At 39.8% G+C, this 24,842-nt stretch overlaps 1 protein-coding gene across 3 annotated transcripts; it reads left to right on the top strand.

Annotated features, from left to right (window-relative positions):
- The first annotated feature begins 204 nt into the window (after positions 1-204).
- Positions 205-23,995, top strand: ABHD17B (abhydrolase domain containing 17B, depalmitoylase). 3 transcript variants are annotated; one of them, XM_020798615.3, is made up of 4 exons: positions 205-341; positions 12,309-12,783; positions 16,678-16,857; positions 19,102-23,995. In XM_020798615.3, exons 2-4 carry the CDS (start codon positions 12,317-12,319, stop codon positions 19,319-19,321), a joined length of 867 nt encoding a protein of 288 aa, XP_020654274.1. In that variant the 5' UTR covers positions 205-341; positions 12,309-12,316; the 3' UTR covers positions 19,322-23,995. The 3 variants fall into 3 exon arrangements, with proteins under 3 accessions (XP_020654274.1, XP_072848314.2, XP_020654276.1); XM_072992213.2 differs by having other exon boundaries at positions 332-441; XM_020798617.3 differs by lacking the exon at positions 205-341 and adding an exon at positions 638-840.
- The last annotated feature ends 847 nt before the right edge of the window (positions 23,996-24,842 follow it).

Here is a 24,842-nt window from a genome sequence, read left to right as displayed (position 1 = left end):
GCGCTCAGGCCGTAGTCCTCAGCGGCCGTGCTCTGTCTGTTCGGTTCACGTGCCCGGCGCTGGTGTCTCCCGCCCTCGTCCTGAGGGGGAAGCGAGTGACTGGGAGCCGGCGCTTTAAGGCCCGGGGCTGGAGCGCGAGCCTCGGCGGTTACTCAGCATAACCGTCTCCTTCCCTTTCGAACGGCGCGGGCCGTTTGGAGAGAAGGTGGCCGGGCGCGTGAGTGGGTGAAGAGCGGCTCTGTGCCAGAGCCCGCGAACGAGCGCCCAAGCGCGCCGCCGCCGCCGCCCAGCTGAGGCACTTGGACGCGGCCGCGCGCTCTTTGCCGGGCGCGAGCTGAGAGGTGAGTGGTATGCCTTCGGCGCTGCCGCCGCTGCCGCCTTTAAAAAAAAAAAGAAAAACCAGAATCCTCTCCCTGCCCCGTTTCTCCCCTTCCTCCGCGGGTGAGCCATTGCGAGAGAAGGGTTGTGTGGAAGTGGGGAGGAAAGTAGCGGCGGCGGCCTCGGGCCTGGCTAGAACGGGTAGTGTGTGTATGAGGCGGAACTAAAACAGCCGGGAGGGAGTTGGGAGAGCGCCTGGGAACCGCCACCTTCTCACCTGGCGTTGCCCTCTCAAAGCGCTTCCGCCGCGGTTGAAGGCGGGGGAGGGGGTGCGGGCTGCCTGCTTGCTGGTGGCTCGCGAAGGTTTTGGGAGGGATGTGTGTGCGCGCGCGCAGTGTCGTCTCTTCTCCTTCCCCCCCCCGCCCCTTTCCCACACCCTCCATGAGACCACCGACTTCTTCCCTCTGCAGTAGAGAAGGCGCGGGTGATACATCTCCTCTAGCTGGACCTTCTGCGATCCTGGTCTGTATAACGAGGCCGAGTCGGGAACCTTGCCCCCGTGTTTGCCCTCTGATTTCGCCCTGTTAGGACACAGAGAAGGCAGGATGCAGGGAAGGGGTACGTGATGGGCGGGGGGGGGGTCTGCTACTGCTGGAGAAGGATATAGATGACTCTGGTTGGAGGAAGGATCTACAGTGTGAGAGATGTCTCATTTGTATGCGAGGCAGCTCTTTTGGGGGAAAGCAGTATGAAAAGCAAACTGTTCTAAAGGGATAGAAAGGAGGCCAGTAGTGGAGGCTTTATTTCTGAACAAAGCTTTTCTTTCCCCTTACTTCTCCCCACCCCAGTCTTCCTGCCACCGTACTCCTTTCCAGGAGTGTTGTATTTCATTTCTTAAAATCTAAATAAAGATTTGATTTTGCAAATTTTTGGGAGAGAGTACATTTGTAAGTAAATTGTTGTTTTGTTGGGGTTGGTTTTTTTTTGGTTTGTTTTGTTTCTTTGCAAAAATGAGCAAGAAAACATGTTGGTTATCAGTTGTTTTGAGGTTCATTCCTAAGCCTCAGCCTTGTGATGGCGCAAAGGGGTACCAATCAGAGATGGTAAAATACACACAATGTGACATTTCAGTTGTCATGAATGGGTAGATTGTGTTCTGTTTTAACAAAAAATGCTATAGTGTGTTGCTTTGGCATATGTAAATGCAACATCCTGACTCAGCTGCACTCTGAGAGACATGGCTCTTCTGTTCTTTGATTACTGTTGAGTTTGTTCTTCCCCTTAAAATTAACTCTTGGTCACATGTTCTATGGGGGCAGGTGACTTGTAGGGTTTCTGTCAAGATAAGTAAGGGGGTGTTAAATGTGGCTTCTATTATGCGCTATTCATTTTATACAGCAAACCTTTACTTGCCAGTTCACACTAAACTTCAGATATGGTTACCAGATTTTGGTGGACAGGGGTGGGAGATGGGGGGGAAATCCTTTTCTTTATTTCTTTTTTTCTTTTCTTTTTTTGGATAAACATTTCTCATTGTTTCACATTATTTCAATGTGTCCTGTGGTGGCCAAATAGGTACCACAATTTATATATATTTATATCTGCAGAAGCTGTGCTTGCTTAACAGAAATAGTATTCTCGTTATATTTAAATCCCAACTTGGAATGACCTGTTGTTGGCACCCTTGTGACTCTGACATTCCATGCTGATGATTACTTCATTGGCATTCTAAAGAAACTTGACTACAAGGAAATAGCACAGAGTATTTACTTAAGTCATATGGATATTGTTCATTACAGTTGCTTTCCAGGAGTCTCCATATTGTGCATTTTAGGGAAGAATATCTGTGGAATACCGATGGACAATGCAGTGAATGCTTTTTACATGTGAATTCTTTCCCAGACAGTATTTTGTAGAGGAAATATATTGGAATTGGCTCAGCAAAAAATTCATAAACATCACCGTAATGAAATATTGTTCAACAAACATGAGATGAAGCTTGGTCAGCACTTGCAGTGCTCAATTTCTCTTTATATTAGTAGGTGAAAAAAGCCAGTGGATAATCCTTTTCAAATGGTGGAGAAGCTCTCTATTGGAAAGGATGTTCCTCATCCAGTTCTCACATAGAAAGCAGTTGGAGGAACCTGGCATATTTAACATCCACTCACTAATTATTCACTAAACGTCTTCATTTGCCAGTCACCTTGATCACCACATTAGTGTACTTCAGGGAGAAAAAAATCATAAAAACACCTTAACCATAAAAAATGCATTATAGAAATGAGTAAACAATTAAAATACATTCTACAGTTTTCTAAATGACAACTAAAACATTTGAGTTGGCATTAATATTACAGTATTTTGGCTGTAACTACAGACTAGGTGGGCTTAGTAGGTGGCATACTGTAATTTGAAATGTCTGTTGAAATAACCAAGTTTGAAGTTGTTTCTTGAAAGTACCCAAAGAAGGACCCAGGCAAATAGCAGATGGTAACTGATTCTACAGCTGAGGAGCAACTGCAAAGAAGGCCCAATTTCTTGTATTTTTCTTCGCAGGCCTATCTCATAGTCAGCATCCTCAGCTGTCCTGCCTGGAAAGTGTGAGTAGGACAGGCACTCCCAGTTGGGAATAGGCATTCTGCCATGTACTGAGGTCCCAAAGTATTTAGGGCTTTATAGGTTAACACCATTGTCTTGAAGCTGGGGTGGAAATGAACAGGTAACCATTGTAAGAACGCCAGAATTAAGGAGATATGTTGGTATCTATTGGCTGCACTTAGCAGCCTGTCTGCCATGTTCTGGACCTGCTGACATTCTTGTAGCAGCCTTATAAGTAACCCCATGTAGAGAGCTTTACAGCACTCTATTGTTGACACTACCAGTGCATGAAACAATTTGGTGAAGGACCTGGTGTCACGGTATGAGAGGAGCTGGGCAATCCACCTAAGATGGAAATAGGTAGAACGGACCACAGATGCTATTTGGGTGTTCATTGACAGCGCTGAGTCCAGTGAAATGCCCAAGCCACACAACTCATCCTTCGCAGAGAGAGTAGTGCCACAAAAGGCGAGAGAGTCACCCAATTCACAACCAACAGGAGCACCCATCTGGAGGACCTCCATCTTTTTTTTTTTTTGGTGGGCCTAATGAGCATTTCCTTGAGTGGCGGGGAAGCCAGGCTCTCGGGAAAATACACACTGATCACTGAGGTGGCTAATTATGTTATTATCATGGCAACTTTTAAAAGTTAGACTGAGCAAAGATCTAGAGAGATTGTGGTGGTCTTACAGCTTTTCAGCACCCTGTCAACTGTGGATGAGATCACAGTCTGAAACTGATATAGTTTAACTGAACAAGCCAGTGCAGTGGACAACTCACCTTGATCTACTGATGAAATATGTCGTTCAGGATCCCAGTGGATGGCCTCTACCTTGTTTTTTAAAAAAAACATATGCTGTTTAGACAAAATAAGCTGTATTTCTACGCACACTAGGGAGAAAACCCTAAAGAAACAAAGCCTGGAGCTTTGTGACAATTTTAAGATGAATTTCATGTGATCTTTCATGAGCTGCAAAACCTATCCTTAGACATACTCCATGTATCTGAGAAAATTGATTGTAATCCACAGAAAAACCCATATTGAAGTAAACGTTAGTTTTAAAGGTACCACAATACATCATGCTTTGGTTTTTTTTATAAATAACATAATACTAGTTCAAAACGTGGTTCTGCAATGAAATTTTATGCTGATGATTTGGGAGTGTTTATATTTTAAGCTAACAGGTATCTGAGCCAACCTCCTCCAATTTAGTGCTGTCCAGATGTTTAGAACTACTACTTTTGAGCCCCAGCCAGCATGGGATATGGGATTATGGGAGTTGTAGGCCAAAACTTGTGGAAAGCACCAGGTTGCAGAGGGCTGCTCTAAGCTTACTTTGCATAATAACTTTGTTACCTTTGGCATAATTACATGATGGAAATAAGCAATAAACAGACAAAGCTTGCTTTCTTATGCTTTTTATGTATGTTGTTGATAGTGTAAATAGTTCTGGCTGGTTATGAATGCTACTTTCCATTTGTGGGTTATATGGAAGTTTAAGATAGATAGTTGTGGGTAGCCCTTTTCCAAAGACAACAGTATTATGTATGAAACTTTGTTCGTCTGTGCTCAATCAGCCAAAATTAAGTTCAGCTTCTCAGTTACTATGACAACTGTAATATTTCTGAAGGAATAGTAAGATTGTGGTGCAGGAATTGCTTAAATGAATATGTGCAGTGCAGTAACTTGAGTTGTCTATCTTTGTTTTGGGAAGCTACTTTAAACAATAGCTTCTTTCAGGTTAGAAAATTGCATTAGAGCATATCTACAGATATACAATAAATACAAGTTTAATAATGTTCATGTATTGAAATGTTGTGAATTATCTTTCTATAAAATTTAAACAGTTATGATCTGACACTATGAAATTTCCATTTCTGTTTCTGCATAAATTACATTATACCCATACCCAAGATTTTTTTAAAAAAAGAAGTTCAAATAAGTCTTTTTAAACATAGGCCCAGATATAGACTTGAGATATAAGCCATCTAAAGTGCTTCCTGTGATTTGACAAGTACTGTATTGGGGACCTATAAAAAGAAGCAAGAGTCAGATGTAGAATACTGTACATTTAGGACTACCCTTGGTTTAGATGCTGAAAAACTGATCAGTTGCTTCTCATTTCCTTATCAAAGTAGCCTTTTAGATAAGTCAGTTGCTTACCAGTGTTCTAGGAGCAAGGTCTTACATGGGTGTATCTTATTCGTAGGTAAGTGAGCACATTCAGAATTAGCAGAATTCCCATGTTATGTAGAGTGCAGGAGATCAGTATGTGTTAGACATTTCCTAGATTTTCTTAGAACTATGAGATCATATATTACTCATTATGCCTCAACAAATGAAATAGAATGAGCTAAAGTTAGAGTTCAGCTGAGGTTTTAATCTGTTCTGGCATAGCAATAGTTGTTTGCTAAAGACATAATGCCTATGATTAATTCACTCAAGTTAAAAAAAAAGAAAACATAATTATTTCCACAAACATACATGTATCTAAATTAGCCACCCCAACTCTAGGTCAGGGGTCTCCAAAAATTTGACCCTGAGGGCTACACTGGATACTTTAAACATCTTAGATGGCGGAAGGAACAGGAATATGTGCACTCGCACCCCTGTGCCTGCCTGCCCATCCACATGCCCCCACATGCATGCATGCCTCCCCCCCCCATGCACCTGCACGGGTTTAAGGGAATGGGCTGGATAAAACAGCAAGGCAGGATGGATGTGGCCCATGGGCCATAGTTTGGATACACCAGCTCTAGATTGGTGTTTCCAAACCTGGGGGTTGTGGCCCTGCCCAAGGGGATCACAAAGTGTTTTCTCAGCAGTTACGGGTCACCTTATATGTGCTATAGCCCTTGTTAAATAATTTTCTTGGCCTTTCAGAGCAGGATATTAAAATTAGCATACATGTGTATTCATACGAAGAGACCTCTATGACTTTACTCCATTAAAAATCCCTTTTTATGCAAACATGGTGGTAGTCACATGTTACTTGGCTGTTATAAATGAAAGTCACAACTTGAAAAAGGCTGGGAAGCACTGCCCTAGATGTTTAGAACCACAGCTGCCTTAAGCCCCAGCCAGTTTTGAATTGTTGCAAACTTATTCAATGAGGTAAATTAGTCACATTTCTGCTTAACATACTTCCTGTTAAGGACATTATCAAAATAAAAATATTCATAGATTATAGCCTGTATGCCAGTGCAGCCCCAAATGCTATTTGCCTTTTTCAGTATGTATAGTTTTTGGTATTTGCCCAATCCTCTTACCTAGTGTAGCATAAGCAGGATAGGTGTTGGGACTGAATTGCCCAAGTTAAGAAATCACCATCAACATTATCAGTTGCATTCAGAGTTATACATAGTGATTTTGTAACTTGGGGCCTTTTACCTTCAAACGTTATGTCATTTGTGTAGCCACATAAGAGGATTTGAAGTACTGGTAGTTTCAGAGTTGTCAAACTCCATCTTGGGAGGCTGGATAATCTTCTGAAATATCTTGGTCTCTTCCTTCCTGTGAGGATCTGTAGACAGAGATACTAAACCAGCACTAGTAGTAAAAGAAGATGATTTTGATAGAAAAACAGGACAAAATCAGTTTTCCAACATATGAAGACTACGTATATTGCCACCTAGAGTGGTCTCGTTGTCCATATAGGCGGGGTATGGATAGATAGATAGATAGATAGATAGATAGATAGATATTGGTGCATCTAATTAAGCAATGCATAATTCACATTAATTCAAATCATTTGCTTTTATTAGCCAGAATGATGTTGGCAATTTACCTGCTTGTAATTTGCTGTGATCAGTTGCCACTAACTCATGAGGCATTGTTTGGAACTCTAGGCATGCACCTGTAGCATACTGGGACACGTACTTCAGTGTGACTGATGCCTCATTAGTTAGTGGTAATTATCAGCAGTTAGTTAAATGTCTTAACCAACAGGATTCTGGTTGAAATATCTTGGTCTCTTCCTCCCTGTGAGGATCTGTTTCTCCGAATGGTACAGAAGCAATATGAATTCACAGGGGGTTTCTGCCTGTAGTTTGGAGACCCCTGTTTTAGATGAAAGAAATATATATGTCTGCAGGTATAAGTCTGTGGGCTGGAACTCCCAGAATTTCAAGGGAATTCTTGGCGAATTCTCGGAGTTGGGAGTCCGAAAAAATCAAAATGGCATATTCCTTCCCCTCATCTTTATCATATATTTAGATCTTAGATTAATAGTTCTCTTTTAACTTTTGTAAGTTGTCTTCTATGAAAGTTGTTTTTGGTAAGAAAACAATTCAGAGAAATTGTCAAGAGTTTTGAAACTTATATCCCACCTCTGCCTTTACTTGTTTCAGGCAACTTTTGTTTTGGCCTCAATTATTTGTTTTCCTGTAAAACTGGTGCTTGTGAGTAGGCATATCCATTGTGGCAGCCTTTTTATGAATACACATACACCATAACAGGGCCCAGAACACTGTATTAAATTCTAAAAGTTGGAGACCCCTTGTTGGTCATACAGTATTGTACAAAATACAGTACCTTGTAAAGCAACACACATTAAAAAATATTTCCACAAAGTTGGTTTAAAAGGTAATAAATAGAGTGTGCAGCCTCTTTGACACAGCCTTGTACTTCTGTCAAATATCAGATACATAGAGGATTCTAGTAATATTCAACAGAAATAATATTCAAGAAATCTGGGTTCAAATCCCTGCTCAGCTATGGAAACTCCCTGTGGGTGTGAATTTGTTAAAACCACTCCTTAAATGTTTCATTTACCTTGAAAGCCCAATTAGGGTTGCTATAAGTTAGTTCTGACACAATGGCACAGAACAACAACAATATTCAAACAAGATTATTGCAGTACATTGAACATGCAGCTTCCTGTGAAAATGGTTCAGAAATTTGCCATATTAGAAATATGGCAGTCATATTGACATTCCTAAGTTATCTATTTAAAGTATGAGTGTTGACCTGTAAAGTCTTGTATTGTTTGAGGTGAGGATTCTTGAACTGTAACAAATTCACATACTGACTGTCTGGTCAGACAAGGTCTTTAAATGAAGCTCTCCCTATCGTCCTCCCTCCAGAGGTTAAATGGGGTATGAACACACGCTTCATATGCTTCTTATCTTTTTAATGCTTCTTCAGCAGCCTCCGCACTGTTGAATTTTGTGGCCCAATAATACAGTTGAATTTTGAATAATACTTTTCGTGACTTGTACTGATTGGTTCTTCATTTTGGTAATCATTTGATTTAACAATTACACTGATGATCCCTCTATTGAAGAACTGTTTCATAATTTAGCCTTTGATTTATTTATAGTTGCAGTTGTACAATTTAAATTTTAAATTTTTAATTTTTAAAAAAAAATTTAATTTTTAAATTTATTTTATTTATATCCCGCCTATCTAGTCAATAGACCACTCTAGGCGGCTCACAACAGGGGTACAACAATAACTAAAAACGAATTTACAAAGAAGAAAACTTTCAACCATGAAATTATACACTAAGAAAAAGAAAAAAGGAAAATCAGGATTAGCTAAGGGGGGGTGGGGGGGAAGGCCTGCCAAAACATCATTGTCTTTAATTGCTTTTTAAAAATACCCAGCGAGGGGGCCGCGCGAATGTCCGGGGGAAGGTTGTTCCAGAGGCGAGGAGCCACCGCCGAGAAGGCCCGACTTCTTGTCTTTTCCTTCCGGGCCTCCCTCGGCGTTAGGCTCCTCAACCTCACCTCCTGGCTCGCGCGAGTGACATGGGTAGAACTTGGTGGTAGAAGGCGTTCCGCCAAATATCGAGGCCCTAAACCGTTTAGGGCTTTGTACGTGAGCATCAACACCTTGAAGTCGATGCGGAATCGGATGGGCAGCCAGTGCAGTGCGGCCAGAGTGGGTGAGATATGTTGGAATTTTCTCACCCCACTAAGGAGTCTGGCCGCCGCATTCTGCACCACCTGAAGTTTCCGCAGCAGCCTCAAAGGTAGCCCCACGTAGAGCGCATTACAGTAGTCTAATCTTGAGATTACGAGCGCGTGCACCAAAGTGGTGAGCGCCCCAACATCAAGATAGGGCCGCAGCTGGGCCACCCGCCTGAGAAGGTAAAAGGCGGTTCGGACCACCGACGTCACCTGGGATTCCATAGTGAGCGCCGGGTCAAGATGGATCCCCAAGCTGCGGACCCCATCCTTCGCAGGAAGGGTCACCCCCCCAAAAAGAGAGGGAGTTTCCCAAGTTCCCGACTGTGGGGGCACCCACCCTTAGTACCTCCGTCTTGTCCGGGTTCAGCCTCAGCCCGTTCTCCTGCATCCATTGCAGTACGGTCCCCAGGCAGCGCTGAACGGACAGAACGGCTTCTCCTGCGGTAGGTGGAAAGGAGATGTAGAGCTGAGTATTATCGGCATACTGATGACACCGGGCTCCACACCCCCTGATGACCCCACCCAGCGGCCTCATATAGATGTTAAACAGCATTGGGGAGATGATATACAATCTTATAATGCCCAGGTTTTCACTAGACACATATGGTACACAGAGCACGTGGGCTTTGTTTTAAAGGAGATTCTTACTTCCAGAGTCCTCCAGAAAGTACAGCTTTGCTTTAGAGTGATGCTGTTTGCACAGTTTCCTTCATGCCAAAAATATGGGATTTGAAGATGGAAGCACAGCTTTTTGCACTGCTTCTTCCAGAGTTTGCCGGAATAAGGAAAGGGGATTGGAGGTTGGAATCTGGTTGTGGACTAGATGCACAATCCCAGGATGCCCTCAGAAGAAGGGAATGGTAAACAGCTTCTGAATATTCTCTGTCTACAAAACCTTGGAAAGTGTTGCCATAAGTCAGAATTGACTTAACGGAACAGTTAGCTGGCCGAATAGCTCTTTGGCTTAGATATAAGGTATTCAGAGGTTGGATGTCTGATTCCCCACAGTGGATCCTGTAAGAAGACCTAGCCTGTGTGTCCCTGGGCAAGCTACATACGTTTTGTTGACTTCTGGCTGTTTTCGTTCAGATACCTTATCAAATTAATATTTAACATTTTTGTACGCTAACTTGAGCATGAAAACTGGTACAGTATATCACAGAAGTGAGTACACCCCCTCACATTTCTTAAATATTTTAGTACATCTTTTCATGTGACAACACTGAAGAAGTGACACTTGGCTACAATGTAAAGCAGTGACTATACAGCTTGTATAACAATGCAAATGTGCTGTCCTCTCAAAATAACACAACACACAGCCGTTAATGTCTAAATCACTGGTAACAAAAGTGGGTACACCCCTAAGTGACAATATTTTATGTAGCCATTATTTTCCAGCACTGCCTTAACCCTCTTGGGCATAGAGTTCACCAGAGCTTCACAGGTTGCCACTGGAGTCCTCTTCCACTCCTCCCTGATGACATCACAGAACTGGTAGATGTTAGAGACCTTGCACACCTCCACCTTCCGTTTCAGGATGCCCTACAGATGCTCAGTAGGGTTTAGGTTTGGAGACATGCTTAGCCAGTCCATCACCTTTACTTTCAGCTTCTTTAGCAAGGCAGTAGTCGTTTTGGAGGTGTGTTTGGGGTCATGTTGGAATACTGCCCTGCAGCCCAGTCTCCAAAGGGAGGGGATCGTGCTCTGCTTAAGTATCTCACAGTACATGTTGGCATTCATGGTTCCCTCAATGAAGTGTAGCTCCCCAGTGCCTGCAGCACTCATGCAGTCCCAGACCATAATACTCCCACCACCATGCTTGACTGTAGGCATGACACACTTGTCTTTGTACTCCTCACCTGGTTGCCGCCACACACACTTGACACCATCTGAACCAAATAAGTTTATCTTGGCCTCATTGGACCACAGGACATGATTCCAGAAATCCATGGCCTTAGTCTGCTTGTCCGCAGCAAACTGTATGTGGGCTTTCTTGTGCATCATCATTAGAAGAGGCTTCCTTCTGGGATGACAGCCCTGGAGACCAATTTGATGCAGTGTGCGTCTTATAGTCTGAGGACTGACAGACTGACCCCCACCCCTTCAACCTCTGTAGCAATGCTGGCAGCAGTCGTACATCTATTTCCCAAAGCCAACCTCTGGATATGACACTGAGCACAGGCACTCAACTTCTTTGGTCGACCATGGTGAGGCCTGTTCTGAGTGGAACCTGTCCTGATAACAACTGCTGTATGGTCTTGGTCACCGTGCTGCAGCTCAGTTTCAGGGTTTGGGCAATCTTCTTATAGCTAGCCCATCTTTATGTTGAGCAACAATTTGTTTTATCAGATACTCAGATAGTTCATTACCATGAGGTGCCATGTGGAACTTCCAGTGACCAGTCTGAGAGTGAGAGCGATAACACCTGTTCCCCCTTCATACCTGAGACTTGTGACACTAATGGGTCTCATGACACCAGGGAGTGAAAACACCTACTTGGGCCAGCACATTTACACTGTTCTACAAGCTGTATACTCACTGCTTTACATTGTAGCCAAGTGTCATTTCTTCAGTGTTGTCACATGAAAGTATATACTAAAATATTTATGAAATGTGAGGGGGTGTACTCCTGTGATATACTGTATATACAGTACATTTCTTTATATGTCTTTGATCAGAGCCTGGAGATGACCCCCTGGCCAGAATCCTATTGGTCGAAATCCAGTACTGTAGTAAGTCACAACTAGAGTAGGGTTGATAAATTAGTGGGGATTTGGTGAATCAACTTCTTTGTAAGTTTCATTGATTAAATGAGACTTTTACTAATAGGACTTACTTGTGACTAAGCATTGGATTTGGCCACTGTGGATTTACTTTGGTGTAAGTATAGTTGCGTAAATCATGATGGTGAATTGCTTTTAATTTACAAATTGTCACTCATGTTCCTCATCATTTGATTTGGTATGCAACTGGGAGTGTGAATGGTGACTTGTTAATTAGCAGGAATTTGCCACCATGATTTATGCAGTTACACTTATGGCAGTGGAAAGCCTCAGTAGGATTGTGGACATTAAAAGTAACATTGTCAGCATTTTTAGCAATATTACATAATATTTGAAATATGGTGACATAACAGTTATGGAAATTGGAGAATAAATGTTTGAATTACATTTCTTGACATTTTAAAATAGCAAATTGGGCTTCCTTAATGTTACCACACTAATGCTACCGCGAACCAAGTTGTGAACTGTGACCCAATAGAGTTTAAGTTCAGAATACCTGATAAGTGTTTTATTGATTGTTTAGCTTTGGATATTAAGTATCAACACTTTATTTTATATTGAAAATGTACACAGTGTTCTCTCAGATTCTCCCATCCCAACTTTTTAAAAAAAGATTCTTGGTATATTGTTATTTAAGAACATGTTTATTGAACATAAATTGTCCTAGAAACTGACACTTTTTTCTTCTTATTTCAGATTGGAAGATGAATAATCTTTCTTTTAGTGAACTGTGCTGCCTCTTCTGTTGTCCACCATGTCCAGGGAAAATAGCATCCAAACTGGCATTTTTGCCTCCCGACCCTACTTATACACTGATGTGTGATGAAAGTGGGAGTCGTTGGACTCTACATCTTTCTGAACGAGCAGACTGGCAGTACTCTTCTCGAGAAAAAGATGCTATTGAATGTTTCATGACTAGAACCAGCAAAGGTAACAGGATTGCCTGTATGTTTGTACGGTGTTCTCCTAATGCCAAGTATACCTTGCTGTTCTCTCATGGGAATGCTGTTGACTTGGGTCAGATGAGCAGCTTTTACATAGGACTTGGTTCACGGATTAATTGCAACATATTTTCATATGATTATTCTGGATATGGAGCCAGTTCTGGAAAACCAACAGAGAAGAATTTATACGCTGACATCGATGCTGCTTGGGTAGCTCTTAGAACAAGGTAAATAGAGATTTTTGGTGGGGAAAATTGTGTGCATATATAAAATGTTCCAGCATTCTTTGCAAAAATCCTTCATTTAATTTCTTTGCGAGAGACTTTTTGAATACTAATTGTCTGCTCATAATTACTTGGGTTACCAGGGAGAAAAGGAAAATACTACCAAATACTGATGTGGCAACTGAAAGTGACACTTTATATTAGTAGCGAAAGGCTATTAATAAATTCCTGATTTTATTGAATAAAACTGATAGATTTATATTGGCAGAAAGAAATAAGGCTTTCTACTGAAACTCAGCCTGCTGCTGATTCATGTGTTTAGAAAGTATATTACTGTTTTGTGAGACATTTCAGTACAGTATTTAATATTTAAATGCTTTTAAAAGTCAAAAATACTCTGGTGTGATGGAGAGACATCTGCAAATTAAGAAGTTATTTGAAATAAAGAGGACATACTTAAATAAATGAAGTTCCTCTGAATTCCTAAAAAGCAGCAATATATGCTATAAGACCTTACAGATCACTATAAGATTTTCTTCTCCCTATTTTTAGTCTGTTGATCTTTAAATTAAAGATATGGTGTTTAAATATGGATTCACTTTACCATAGTCTTGTTACTTTACCTTTTCCCTTGCTATACTTTTTTAGTTCATCTATTTCAGTACTTCTTTGAGGGGAGTTGTTATTGCTTCTCCTTACTTTTTTACAAATAATGGAAGAGGCAGTTGTTCCTTAGTGGCTTGTCTAAATGAAGGAATGAACGCTCTACTTCTGTGAACATTATTTTGGACCATTCATGATAAAATTGCACATTGGTCTTTTCTCCTGCTTGGAAATAGAATTGTAGCAATTTGTAGTAGAGTGTGAGTCATGAAGACTGAAAGAAATGTTGCCATTCATCTGCTTACCATGAGGCAATTGGTGTCTGGCCCTTGCTGGGTATTGAATTCCTTGTTTCTTAATGCCACTGGTGGAATGTGAAATGTAGATCTCTCAAAGGTTCCACTTAAGATATTCTATAGAAATCTGACATCTCCAAGCAACTGGGAAGGATCTTTCTGGCCAAATCAGTAGGAAATCTGCCCTACACTGGATGACTGGTGTTTTTCTGTATTTAAGGGAGACATGCACTGAGGTTACTTATATTTCTGAGGCATGCAGGGATTAACTAATTTCTGCATTCATCATCCACAGGTGAATTTTTAAGACCTTTCTGCTGCCAGGTATTTATCTTCTGCAGTGCTCTAACACTTTTTGGATTGCTTGAAAATACAAAGGGTAGAATGGAGCTTTCATGTTTGGTTGTGCTCACTTTTGTACCTGACTCTGGATTTGCGTTTTAAATTGTTGCACATACTTAGACTAAGTAAAACTGAGCAATTTTTCCCACCCAAGTTCCCATGCCATTTCCCCTCATATTCCAAAATACAGCTCCCTGTAATTGAAAGTAATTTGAAGGGTTTCTGGCTGAATTCCTACTGAGGACTACCAGTATTAATAAAGGATAGGAAATAGTTGAAGTTTCCTTGTCCTAGTTCCATATAAGTTTCCCAAAGCATGTCCTCTTCCACAATTGTTATAAAAGATATTAATGGTACATTGTTGAATATAGGCAGTGGTAGGAATTGGTTAGTGAGAAAATACCCTTTTAGTGAGTTGCCATTGGTACCAACTGGCTAAAAGAGTGTTTTCTCACTAAAAGGTAACAATGTTACCTTTTGTTAGATAAAGACATATATAAAAATCACAGCTGTAGCTGGACCAATGTGTTCTCTGCACTGCACACCATGTTCTGTGATAGTAGTTGGATTTAAACTACTGCTTTTCGGAATTGTTGTGTAAACATTACCTCTATTTCCAGTGTGTGAGTGCCATTATTTATTTAATCAAAACAGCACACACTAAAGAAAGATATTGGAAGACTTGGGGGAACATCAAGATTTGCAGAAACAAACAAACTTCTTTAAAAGCCAAAAGATAAAGAGCCCTAAAATGGTCCAGTAAGGCCTGAGTATGCTTAGTGGTAATGTGGTAGAGGGCATGGCTATCTAACTGGAACAATGAACCTATAAAATTGTCTTCAAGACCTAACCTATTTCAGAAAATTCATTTCAGGTTTGATACAGTGTCCTAGAGCATACTAGGTTAACATTGGATGCAATATAAATGAATTTTAATTCCTTTGACAAAAAAAAGATGATTGGGAGATATATAATTTGAATATGCCACTGCTAGCTTTACTAAAGGTTCAGAGTGCTTTAAATGGACCAGTAGGGGATTAAGTCTGAATAAGCAGTAAGGAAACAAAGTGTAGTATTGTATTAGAGGCTAAGAATTGAAACCTGTGTAGGGAAAAAAAGAGTAAATAGTAAAATATCTTGTAGGGCAAATGCTTTCTGTGATTTGAACTTTGGGTTTACTTTCTTCTTATCTATTGTAAAGTAAAACCTAGTTTATTAGTTTAGAAAAATAAACAAGAATACTTATAAACCTTTAAATCATATACTGTATCACTATGTATTTCTGCCTAAGCAGACCATGTATATACAAAGAGCTACTTTCTTTTCTTAAACAGTTTGAAATGCCTCTCAATGCCCAAAGTGGTTTATCATGTAAAATTTGGGAGGAGGGTGAGAAATTAACCATGTGTCTTCTAGGACAGAGGTCCCCAACCCTGGTCCGCAACCCGGAGCAATCCATGACCTATCCAGGACCGGGCTGTACACACAGATCTCCTTCCCCCCTGGAAGTGTCTCCACAAGCACCGTCGCACGCATATGCACAAACGCGTTCTGCACCTGCCGTGCGCAGGCGTGCGAGTACCCCCTGTGCAGGTGTAATGTGCTCATAAGTGTGACGTGTGCATAAGCGTGACATGTGCATAAGCATGAGTGTGTTCCACCTCACGAGCGTGCCATGCACATGTGCACAAGCGTGGCATGCACATGCACACAAGCGAGCTCCGCCCCCTGCAGACGCCCCAACCCCCTGAACCAGTCCACAGTTGGGAAAAAGGTTGGGGACCACTGTTCTAGGAGACTTGGAATTATTAGAATATTTCTTTGGATCCTGGGCAAATCTTACTTAGTTTCCCTTTTGGTACATTTTTGTAATCAGATTCTGTATTTGTGGATCCAGAGAGGACAAAGATGTTTTCCATTATTAAGTTGCCTTTTAAATGAGTATCCCAGAAGTCAATTTTATGCTGTCATTTTTAGACGTTTGGGCGATAGACAGCCCCCCCCCCCCCGCTCAACTTTGTACCTATCAAGTAGCAATATTTGCTTTGGCATAAAGAAAATAAACACCAAGCATCAAAGGTCTTAAGAAAGGAGGGAAGCTATGTCCTCTTGTATTTATATATATATGTATGTAATTTCAGTGCTGTATATATATTGTGTTGCTATTGATATATTGTGATGACCTATGGTTTTAAGCAATAAAGCTTGTTCTGTTCTGTAATCTGAAAAAGATTCTGGTTTTGAATTAAGTTTTAGGAAGGTGTGAGAGATCATTTGTAAACTGTTCATTCTGAAATTTCAGAAAGCTATATAGGCACTTTAGGTTATGTGAGGAAAACCAATGGCTGTTAAGCAAATACTAAACATAATTTTAATGTGCCCTGTCTCAGTCGTATTTTTTTAAAGAACAGCATCTGCTTCTATTGTTGAGTATTGGAAGCAGAACATTCTATCTGAAAATACTTGTCTACAGATAACTATTCAAGCTTTGCTTTTTTGGAATTCAAGTATTATCTTGCAAGTTCGTCAAATAGGATGAAAAACCTGAGAAATAATTGTATTTCAGATTTTCAAAGAAATGTACTTCCAGCGTTTTCCAATATGTATATTCATAGAATCTATTCCTTTTGCATTAACACTCAAACTACTTTTCCAGGTATGGAATTCGCCCTGAAAATGTGATTATCTATGGTCAAAGCATAGGAACAGTGCCGTCAGTGGATCTTGCTGCTCGCTATGAAAGTGCTGCTGTAATTCTCCATTCTCCTCTGACCTCAGGAATGCGAGTAGCTTTCCCTGACACGAAGAAGACCTACTGCTTTGATGCATTCCCAAAGTAAGCTGTAATACTTTTAAAAGGTTTAAAGAAGTGATTAACCTTCTTTAAATACTCCTTCCTTAAAAGCAAAAAGGAAGCCATTAAACCAAATATACAGGACAGAATTCTCTTGCATTTCACAGTGTGAGCAGACCATCATGTACCTGCACTATTGTCTATCCATTACATTTCTCTGCTTTCTTAAGTCATGGAAGCAGTAGTGCAAGGGATGGGAAGCAGAGAGGAAAAAACCACTGCATTTTCCTTAACATAAACAGTTTTCTCAATAGGCTTTTGGCCATAGAGGTTTGGACACTGTGGTGCCATTTGAGTAGACTTTACCATAAATAAAGCAAAAAAAAAAAAAAAAAGCATGTTGCTTCAGCCCCATAGAGCTTAAAGCACTCCGGGTGGTTTACCATTTAATATGGAGGCTACACATTATCCCCCACCCCCAGCAAGCTGGTTACTCAATTTACCAACCTTGGAAGAATGGAAGGCTGTCTGAACCTCAAGCCAGCTATCTGGGATTGAACCTGGATTGTGAGCAAAGTTTTGGCTTCAGTCTTGCAGTAATATATGTGTTAAATAAAAATACTTCTTAAAATACCTTGATAAGAGATAGGGATATTCATATTTGTAAACAAATACAAATATCCTCTTCCCAACTGGACCTAATGAGGGCCTGGCCCCTTGGAACGGACTGTCGATTCACATGTCCCAGCACCGCAAAGGTCCCACTCTTCTTGGCACAGACTCCGGGAGCTCTGCTGTCTTCCTGCTCAGCTGGCCATTTAGCAGCCATGCAGGGAGAATCATCCTCCCTCCCCCTGCCTGGCGTTGCCAGCGAAGCAGGGAAATAGCAGAGCTCTAGGCAAGATTGGTGGGAAAAACAGTACCTTCACAGCACCGGGATGTGTGAGTGGATGATCTGGTCCCAGGGGCCGGACCCTCATTAGGTCCAGCTGGGATGGGGGATATTCATAAACGAATACAAATACGCCATCTCTAATCTTGATCTAGACTTGGCTCCACATCTGTGGTTTGGGTTCAAACAGGTCTCTTATTTGTAGAGGAATCCAGGACTGTGCAAAATTTCCTACTGAGAAAAAGGAGCAAATGAACAACTCATTCTATAGTCCCAATGTCCGTCTAGTTTGCTTTTATAGGAAGTTTCAGAACCCAGAAACAGTTGTCAGAAAAATCCTATCTTGCATTGCCACTAGGCATCCCTCAGAATGTAGTATTCCTTGAGAACCAAAAGCTCAAGTAGGCATATTGCCCTTCAAATAGCCTGGGCCCAGCACTTCACAATGTTCTCAGAAACTGGTAACCAGTTAAGCTATCATAACATAGTTATGTGCTAGATAGTCTGACTGCTGCATTCTGGTATGTTTTTGGCACAGTAATCAAAGGCCTGCATCATTATGGCCAAATGACATCTCCAGGGATGGGTGCAGTTAACTGTACAAATGCACTGCAGGTTACTGTTGGAACGTGAATGTCCAGGTTCGAGCATTGGGATTGAATTCTGAAGGACACACCAACTGCAAACTTACATTTTCAGGGGAGTGTTCTGCTGTCTAGCAAGACTAAATCTCAGTCCTCTAACTTGATCAGCCTTTTGACAGACCAGAAGTACCTCTGCCTTGTCTGTTTGTTGGGGCACATCCAGTCCATTAATGACATGAGGCACTGGTTTAAACTGAAAATAGCTTCCTTAGAATTAGCTAGAAAGAAGAGAGTTAGTTATGTGATATCTGTGTAGTAGTGACACTGAACCCTCAAAGCAGAAAACATCTTTCAACAATTCCATGTTAATATTAAACAGCATGGGGGACAAGATGAACTCCGAGAGGCCCTACAGTCCAGCGGCCAAAGAGATATTTCCAGCACTACTTTCTGAATTTGTTTCTCCAAAAAAGGACCAGAAAAAGCAAATTACAGTGTCTCCAAGTGGTGGGGTGTCCCAGATGCCTACCATGATTCATGGTAATGAAGGCTGCCATGAGATCCAGCAAACTAATGGGGATACATTCCTCCTGTTCAATTTCCAGCACATATTATTCACTTTTACAAACATCTATCGATCTATTATAAAGTATCTTTTTTATGTATCACCCAAGCAACTTTGATAATTGAATTTATTTAAAATGGTAATATTTTAGTTGATCTAAAGTTGATATGCATAAATAAATCCTAAGCAGCTGTTTGTAAAGTTGTGCACTCTCATATACTGATTATTTTTTTATGTTCATATAGCATTGACAAGATCTCTAAAATAACATCACCGGTATTAATAATCCATGGGACTGAAGATGAAGTGATTGACTTTTCACATGGCTTAGCTTTGTATGAGCGCTGCCAAAGACCCGTGGAACCTCTGTGGGTAGAAGGAGCTGGACACAATGATGTTGAGCTTTATGGACAGTACCTTGAAAGATTAAAACAATTTGTATCACAGGAACTGCTGAACTTGTAAATTGCTGTATATAGTTATTTGCAGTTGAATTTTGTTGCAGAAGTGCAGATCTTGACAGCCACTGCATAAAACCTGATGGTTTTGTTTTCAAATCAGGTCAGTTGCCTTCATATGTGTACAGGTGATGATTTGTAAACTTAATTGATGAAGGTTTTATTACCAGTATTAACTGGAACCAACAAATGAGGGCAGAAAGCTTGTGTTGTTCATATAATTTTGTGCAAGTTTACTTAGGCTACATTTAAGTCAATTTGCGCATTTTTCTTAAGATGTACAAAAATCATAGAAAACAAAGTGACATTTTAATTATGTAAAATCCAATACTGTAAAAAAGTGTTGCCAAATGCTTTAGCATATCAAACAAATTTATATACAATATTTTTAAAACATCTCAGATTGTACTGTGACCTCTTCTGCTGCACAGGTATAATTGAAGCAGTTGTACAATAGCCATTACATTTGAAGGATAAGAATTAGTAATTAAAGCAACCACTGGAATTTATAGGCCCTGTTATACAGGGAAAAAGTGAAAATACGTTTATCATCCTTCATGTCTTATTCTCAATGTTTCACTTTTCCTGAATCATTAATAACCACAAATGCTTATTTGGCCATTGTTAGTTTGCAAAACAAAGGCACAGAATCTTGATTCTTTTATAATCATGCCTATTAATGGGGTTCATACTAAAGCAACTAAACACAGTGGTTTCTCTGAAACTAGTAAGGGTGGGGGAAATGTCTTTTTGTGGCCATTTTGAAATCATATAAAGCAGATAAGAAAAATCCTAATATTTATCTGGCATTTTTGTACAGCAAACATGCAAAGTTGCAGTTGTCATTTCTGATTTTGATTTGAATGTTCGTGAGTGTGGGACTAATTGTTTTTAGTTATTACAAGAGTTCTACTAATGTACTTCGTATAGTGAAATGAATGTTGACAACTCATAGTAAAATAAGTTGCCTTTTCCCTTGAATACATTTTGCTTGAATAAAATACAGTATAAAATAGATCTAAAATGTAGCCTAATTTGTAAAGAAAGTAATACTCAAATACACACTGTGCTTCTTATTTTAAAGCCTTACATAGTTTACTTGTTCTTTGTGTTTTTGTGATTGTCTAGGAATATTGTATAATGTATTAATGTGTTAATACTTGGATTCAGATGTGTTCAACTCAAATAAGTGAAATTCCCCACACTTGATACTAAGATCTTACTGAAAAACATGAATGCTAAGATCCTGATTAGTTTATACTTTCTGGCATGAAAAAAGCAAGAGAGCACAATTCCTAATATGACTAACACATTTTGCCAAAATGTGCTGCTTCTATTTACATTGATGTATATCTTCCCTCTTCAGATATCTGTTACTTCACCATCAACTTCTGCTTTAGAGAGTCAGCCTGATCCAAGACATTCTGTTAATGATCATCACTTTCACCTTAAGCAAAGTCATGCCAACTTCTCATTAAGCTTCCAATAGTTTCTGTTTTTCATAAACAAAGGACCGGACATATTAAGTATACATGGTAAACTATGGATTGTCACAATGGGTAGCATATACATGGTAGAGTTAAGTAGATCTAGAAGTGTGCCATTTGCATAGAGTCCTCTCTGTTGTAATTTAATGCCAAAATACAGTTGGAACATGGTGTGGCATAATAACACATTTCACACTTCTCTCCACTCCCTGTGTGTGGAGGGGGGCAAATTACTTCAGTTAGTTGTCTTGTACTGCTTAAACCACACAAACATTTGTCCACATGATTCCCTAGATGAGAAATATTGGATTGACACTGCAAGTAACACCAGTTCTTAAGGATGAACTCATTTGGAGTTGTGCTAGAGAAGTTAAGCTGCTTTCTACTGTTACTGATTGAAACATGCACACATTTCTATCAATTAAGATTTTATGAAACATCATGATATAATTAAGTAAACTGGATTGGCTCCATCCAGACTTAGTCATGTTGAGAGGAGACCTCTTAAGATCAAGGTCTGCTGATCAGAAGGTAGGTTCCAAATATGATTACATCTGGGTACAACTCAATGACACCAAAAAAGAAAGAAAAATGTCTGCACCAGCTTTGCTTTACACATACTGAGATTTTTACTTGGCATATAAAATGAAGTGTCTGTGTAAACATTGGTGGGTTACAGTACTACAGAGTATACATAGATTCATAACATTACCTTTGAAATTGTTGCTGAAAGTACTGGAACTATTTTATAGTGTGCAATTCAGTTTTTATAGACTTGATCAGTAAATCTGTTTGAAGTCCTGTTTTGCAATACTAAATTAAAGCTTAATGGTCAGAAATCTGTTATGCTTCTGCATAAAGCAAATCAAAAGGTGTAAACTGCAGTGTGTCTTGGTTCATGACTAGGAAAACTTTGACTTCTTAACTAGTGTCGAATTTGCCACTGCAATTTCCAGTGTTTGACTTATACTGGTGTAAGCAATTGGATGCTGACTGTTTATCCAAAAATCTATGTAGTTGATAATGTCAAATTTCACACCAGTATATTTGCTTCAGCATTCTTTACACCTAGAGAGTGTGCTATATTTTAAACAGCTAATAACTTCCCTGCAGTGTTATTTTCTATTGTTTTTTTATCCTTTGTTAAGTTATAAATGTAACAAACTTGGAGATACCTTAACTGTTATGTCTATAGTGTTAATTTTTTTCTATTTTTAAATGAATAAATAGCTTTCTAGTTTTTCAAATTAAAAACTGCTCAAATATAGCTGAAAATTTTTTATTTCAATCCATACGAACCTTCAGAAAACATTAAATATAATTCAGGATTTGTTTTCTTATTTTATTGAAAAATACAGTTATGTCACATTTTTATTCACAAATCAGAAAAATGATATAGGTGACTATGTTGTACCTGCATGAGATGAACTAGAGCTGCAGCTGCTGCCTCTGTAATCCATGTGTGAAGTTCTGTGTAAGCTTTCTCCAGCCTAATGCCTTCAAGATATTTTGATTAGACCTTCTGTCAATTTCCGCTACCATGCCCATTGACAGGAAATGATAGGGTTTATAGTCCAGAACATCTGGAGGGCACTAGGTTGGGGAAGGCTGTTCTTGTTTTTGGATGGAAGCAGATATTTTCAGGCAACTTAAACATTCACTGTAGGATGAATGAAGCTGTATAGTAGTAAGTGGGATTTCATTATGCATGTATGACATTATATTTCAAATTGTCCTTGTAAGGAATATGGGATAATTTGACTCATTGTTTGGCTTGACATGTCGAACACGCAGTTATATCCAGTTGAGATTATGCCAGAATTTTACAAGTGTCTGCTTCATGGTGTACTTATCTGTAACTATCTAGGAGAGTTTGCCAATTAATGTCTTTTTTTAATCAACAGAAGAGAAATAGGTTGCTGTACCTGGTATTGCAGTAAAATATAAAAGGCTTCAATATCATACAACTTTTACAGTTTGAGAAATAGCATATTGCTAATTTGTGATGGCTAACCAGGATAGCCACCTAGTGATTGAGGTACAGGCTACAAAATTACTGGTTTTTGGGTGGGGGAACCCTGTTTTAAATTAATAGGATAAAACAATAGTACTCAAGTATAGGTTTTACACAAGACTTTTAGGAGGATTTAAGTTGACCTTTTTTTGTCAAAAGTTAAGTACGGCTTCTAAAGATTCTCTAATGATTATACTAGAACTCTAGATGGACGTTAATAGTACATCCTGCTAACATCCAGTGTAACTTCTGCAGTTCCAAGTATGATCTGATTCTAGTTCTGAGATTTTTTTCCTAGATTGCTAGTGATAATCTGAATAATTTCGTTAGTGCTATATGTTAAAAAAATGCCGTTGACCAGAAGAGTTCTGCCATCTTTGTGCAGGGAAGAATGGATTGGTGCTAAAAAGCATTGTGAAGAGGGAGGCAGAGTCAAATACAGACTTGAGGCCCTATTCAGTCATTATTCACCAGGCTGCAGCCAATACTACTAGGAGTCTCTTGCTCAATCCCCTCTGCCATTGTTTACTTCATGTAAAGAGCTGGAGGAGAGAGGTTTCTGTTGCAGAGTGCCTGGCTGCACCCAAGAACATGGGAAAGATCAGTGACCTTGCTTGTGCAGAATCTATCTACATGAACAAGAACTTCTTATACGTTACTTTATGTATGAAGAAAGCAATAACTGAGAGTGGGAGGGCTAAGTGATACTGCTTGTATCTTGGCTGTTTCATGATGAGTAATGCCCAAGTAGGTCTTAGAAGACCTCTCATTTCAGTCCAGGAACAAGCTGGGCAGACTTTATAGTGTTCATGACTTTGGGGGAACGCAGGGTGTTACTTGGATCTTGCAACCTGAGAGCAGAATGGATACAGATTGTCTGGCTTCTGGATAAGCACTACCTCAATCTGGTCTTGTTACTCTGGGATATTAAAGACTTCACATTTGGAAGAATTGAATATGGTGAAGGATGTGTCACATCATTACAGAGTCTAAACCAGTCAATGTGAAATTTACACTTAACCAAATATTAACCTTAACTAACTACTTGTATTCTTCCCCTTCTGTTAAGACTGGATTAATCCAAGGTTAGGTCTAAGTTTTTCCCAATTGTTAATCTTGTTTTAAAATTTTGCTGATCATTGTACATCAAGACAACTCAATAAAGTCTAGCTTTTTACTATACTGTTTCAACTTCCTTTGTGTGTGAAACTGTGCCTTATACCCCCTACAGTGTTAGATGCCAAGGAAAGGGCGGAAAATTATAATTTGGTACTGACCCATATAACTGCATTATACAAAATTAGCAGTAATTACAGATTGAGGTATTTATATTCATATAAGAATACGAATCTCCACCCAGAGGTGGAGATAGCAAGGGTCCGGCCCCCTGTAGCCAGACCATCCACTCACCATTCCACTGCTGCTGTGGGCTCCGCACTCCCTTCTTATCGCTCTGGAGCTTGCAGTGGATTAGCCACTTTTCAACCTGGCAGAGGGGCTCTTCAGTAACAGTACTAATTTGTAGTTGTATTCTTGAAGGCTTTAGAATAATTTGTAGCTTTAAAAAAGCTAGTGTGCTATAGTTCAATCTTATTCAGTGAAAATAATTAGAGCACATGGAGTTGAATTAGTGGTTGATTTTTCTTCTGAATAACAAAATGCTTCAAATGATACGTGATGTTCATTTGGATTAGCTTGGAATGGGTGATTACAGTTTTCTGATGCAATGGGAGTATGATGGGGATGGGGGTAAGGCTTTAACCCTTTGCCTCTTTTCCATCTTGGTTGGAGTTGGGGGGGATACCTGTTTGCCATTGTTTGGTTTTCATTATTTGATGGTTTTATTGATTATATGTTGTGTTTATTTCTTACAATACTATTTGTTTTACTTTATGTTCATTTACTTTGGATGTAAACCACCCAGCATTGTGCTTGTCACTAATCAGTGTCATATACAACTTAAATAAATATTACAAAAATGCACATTTATAAGATAATTAGTGCATGTGAAAAATGTTTTCAATAAG

The sequence above is a fragment of the Pogona vitticeps genome, chromosome 2 (genome assembly GCF_051106095.1).
Source record: "Pogona vitticeps strain Pit_001003342236 chromosome 2, PviZW2.1, whole genome shotgun sequence".
In the NCBI taxonomy this organism is placed as follows: Eukaryota; Metazoa; Chordata; class Lepidosauria; order Squamata; family Agamidae; genus Pogona; species Pogona vitticeps.
Note: the sequence above shows the minus strand (reverse complement) of the source record. Positions and strands in the feature narration are given on the sequence as shown.

Coding starts and splice junctions, on each gene's coding strand:
- ABHD17B (XM_072992213.2), top strand. CDS start 351: ATGCCTTCGGCGCTGCCGCCGCTGCCGCCTTTAAAAAAAAAAAGAAAA. Junction 442..12,308: donor TTTCTCCCCTTCCTCCGCGG/GTGAGCCATTGC, acceptor TTCTTATTTCAG/ATTGGAAGATGAATAATCTT. Junction 12,784..16,677: donor TGGGTAGCTCTTAGAACAAG/GTAAATAGAGAT, acceptor CTACTTTTCCAG/GTATGGAATTCGCCCTGAAA.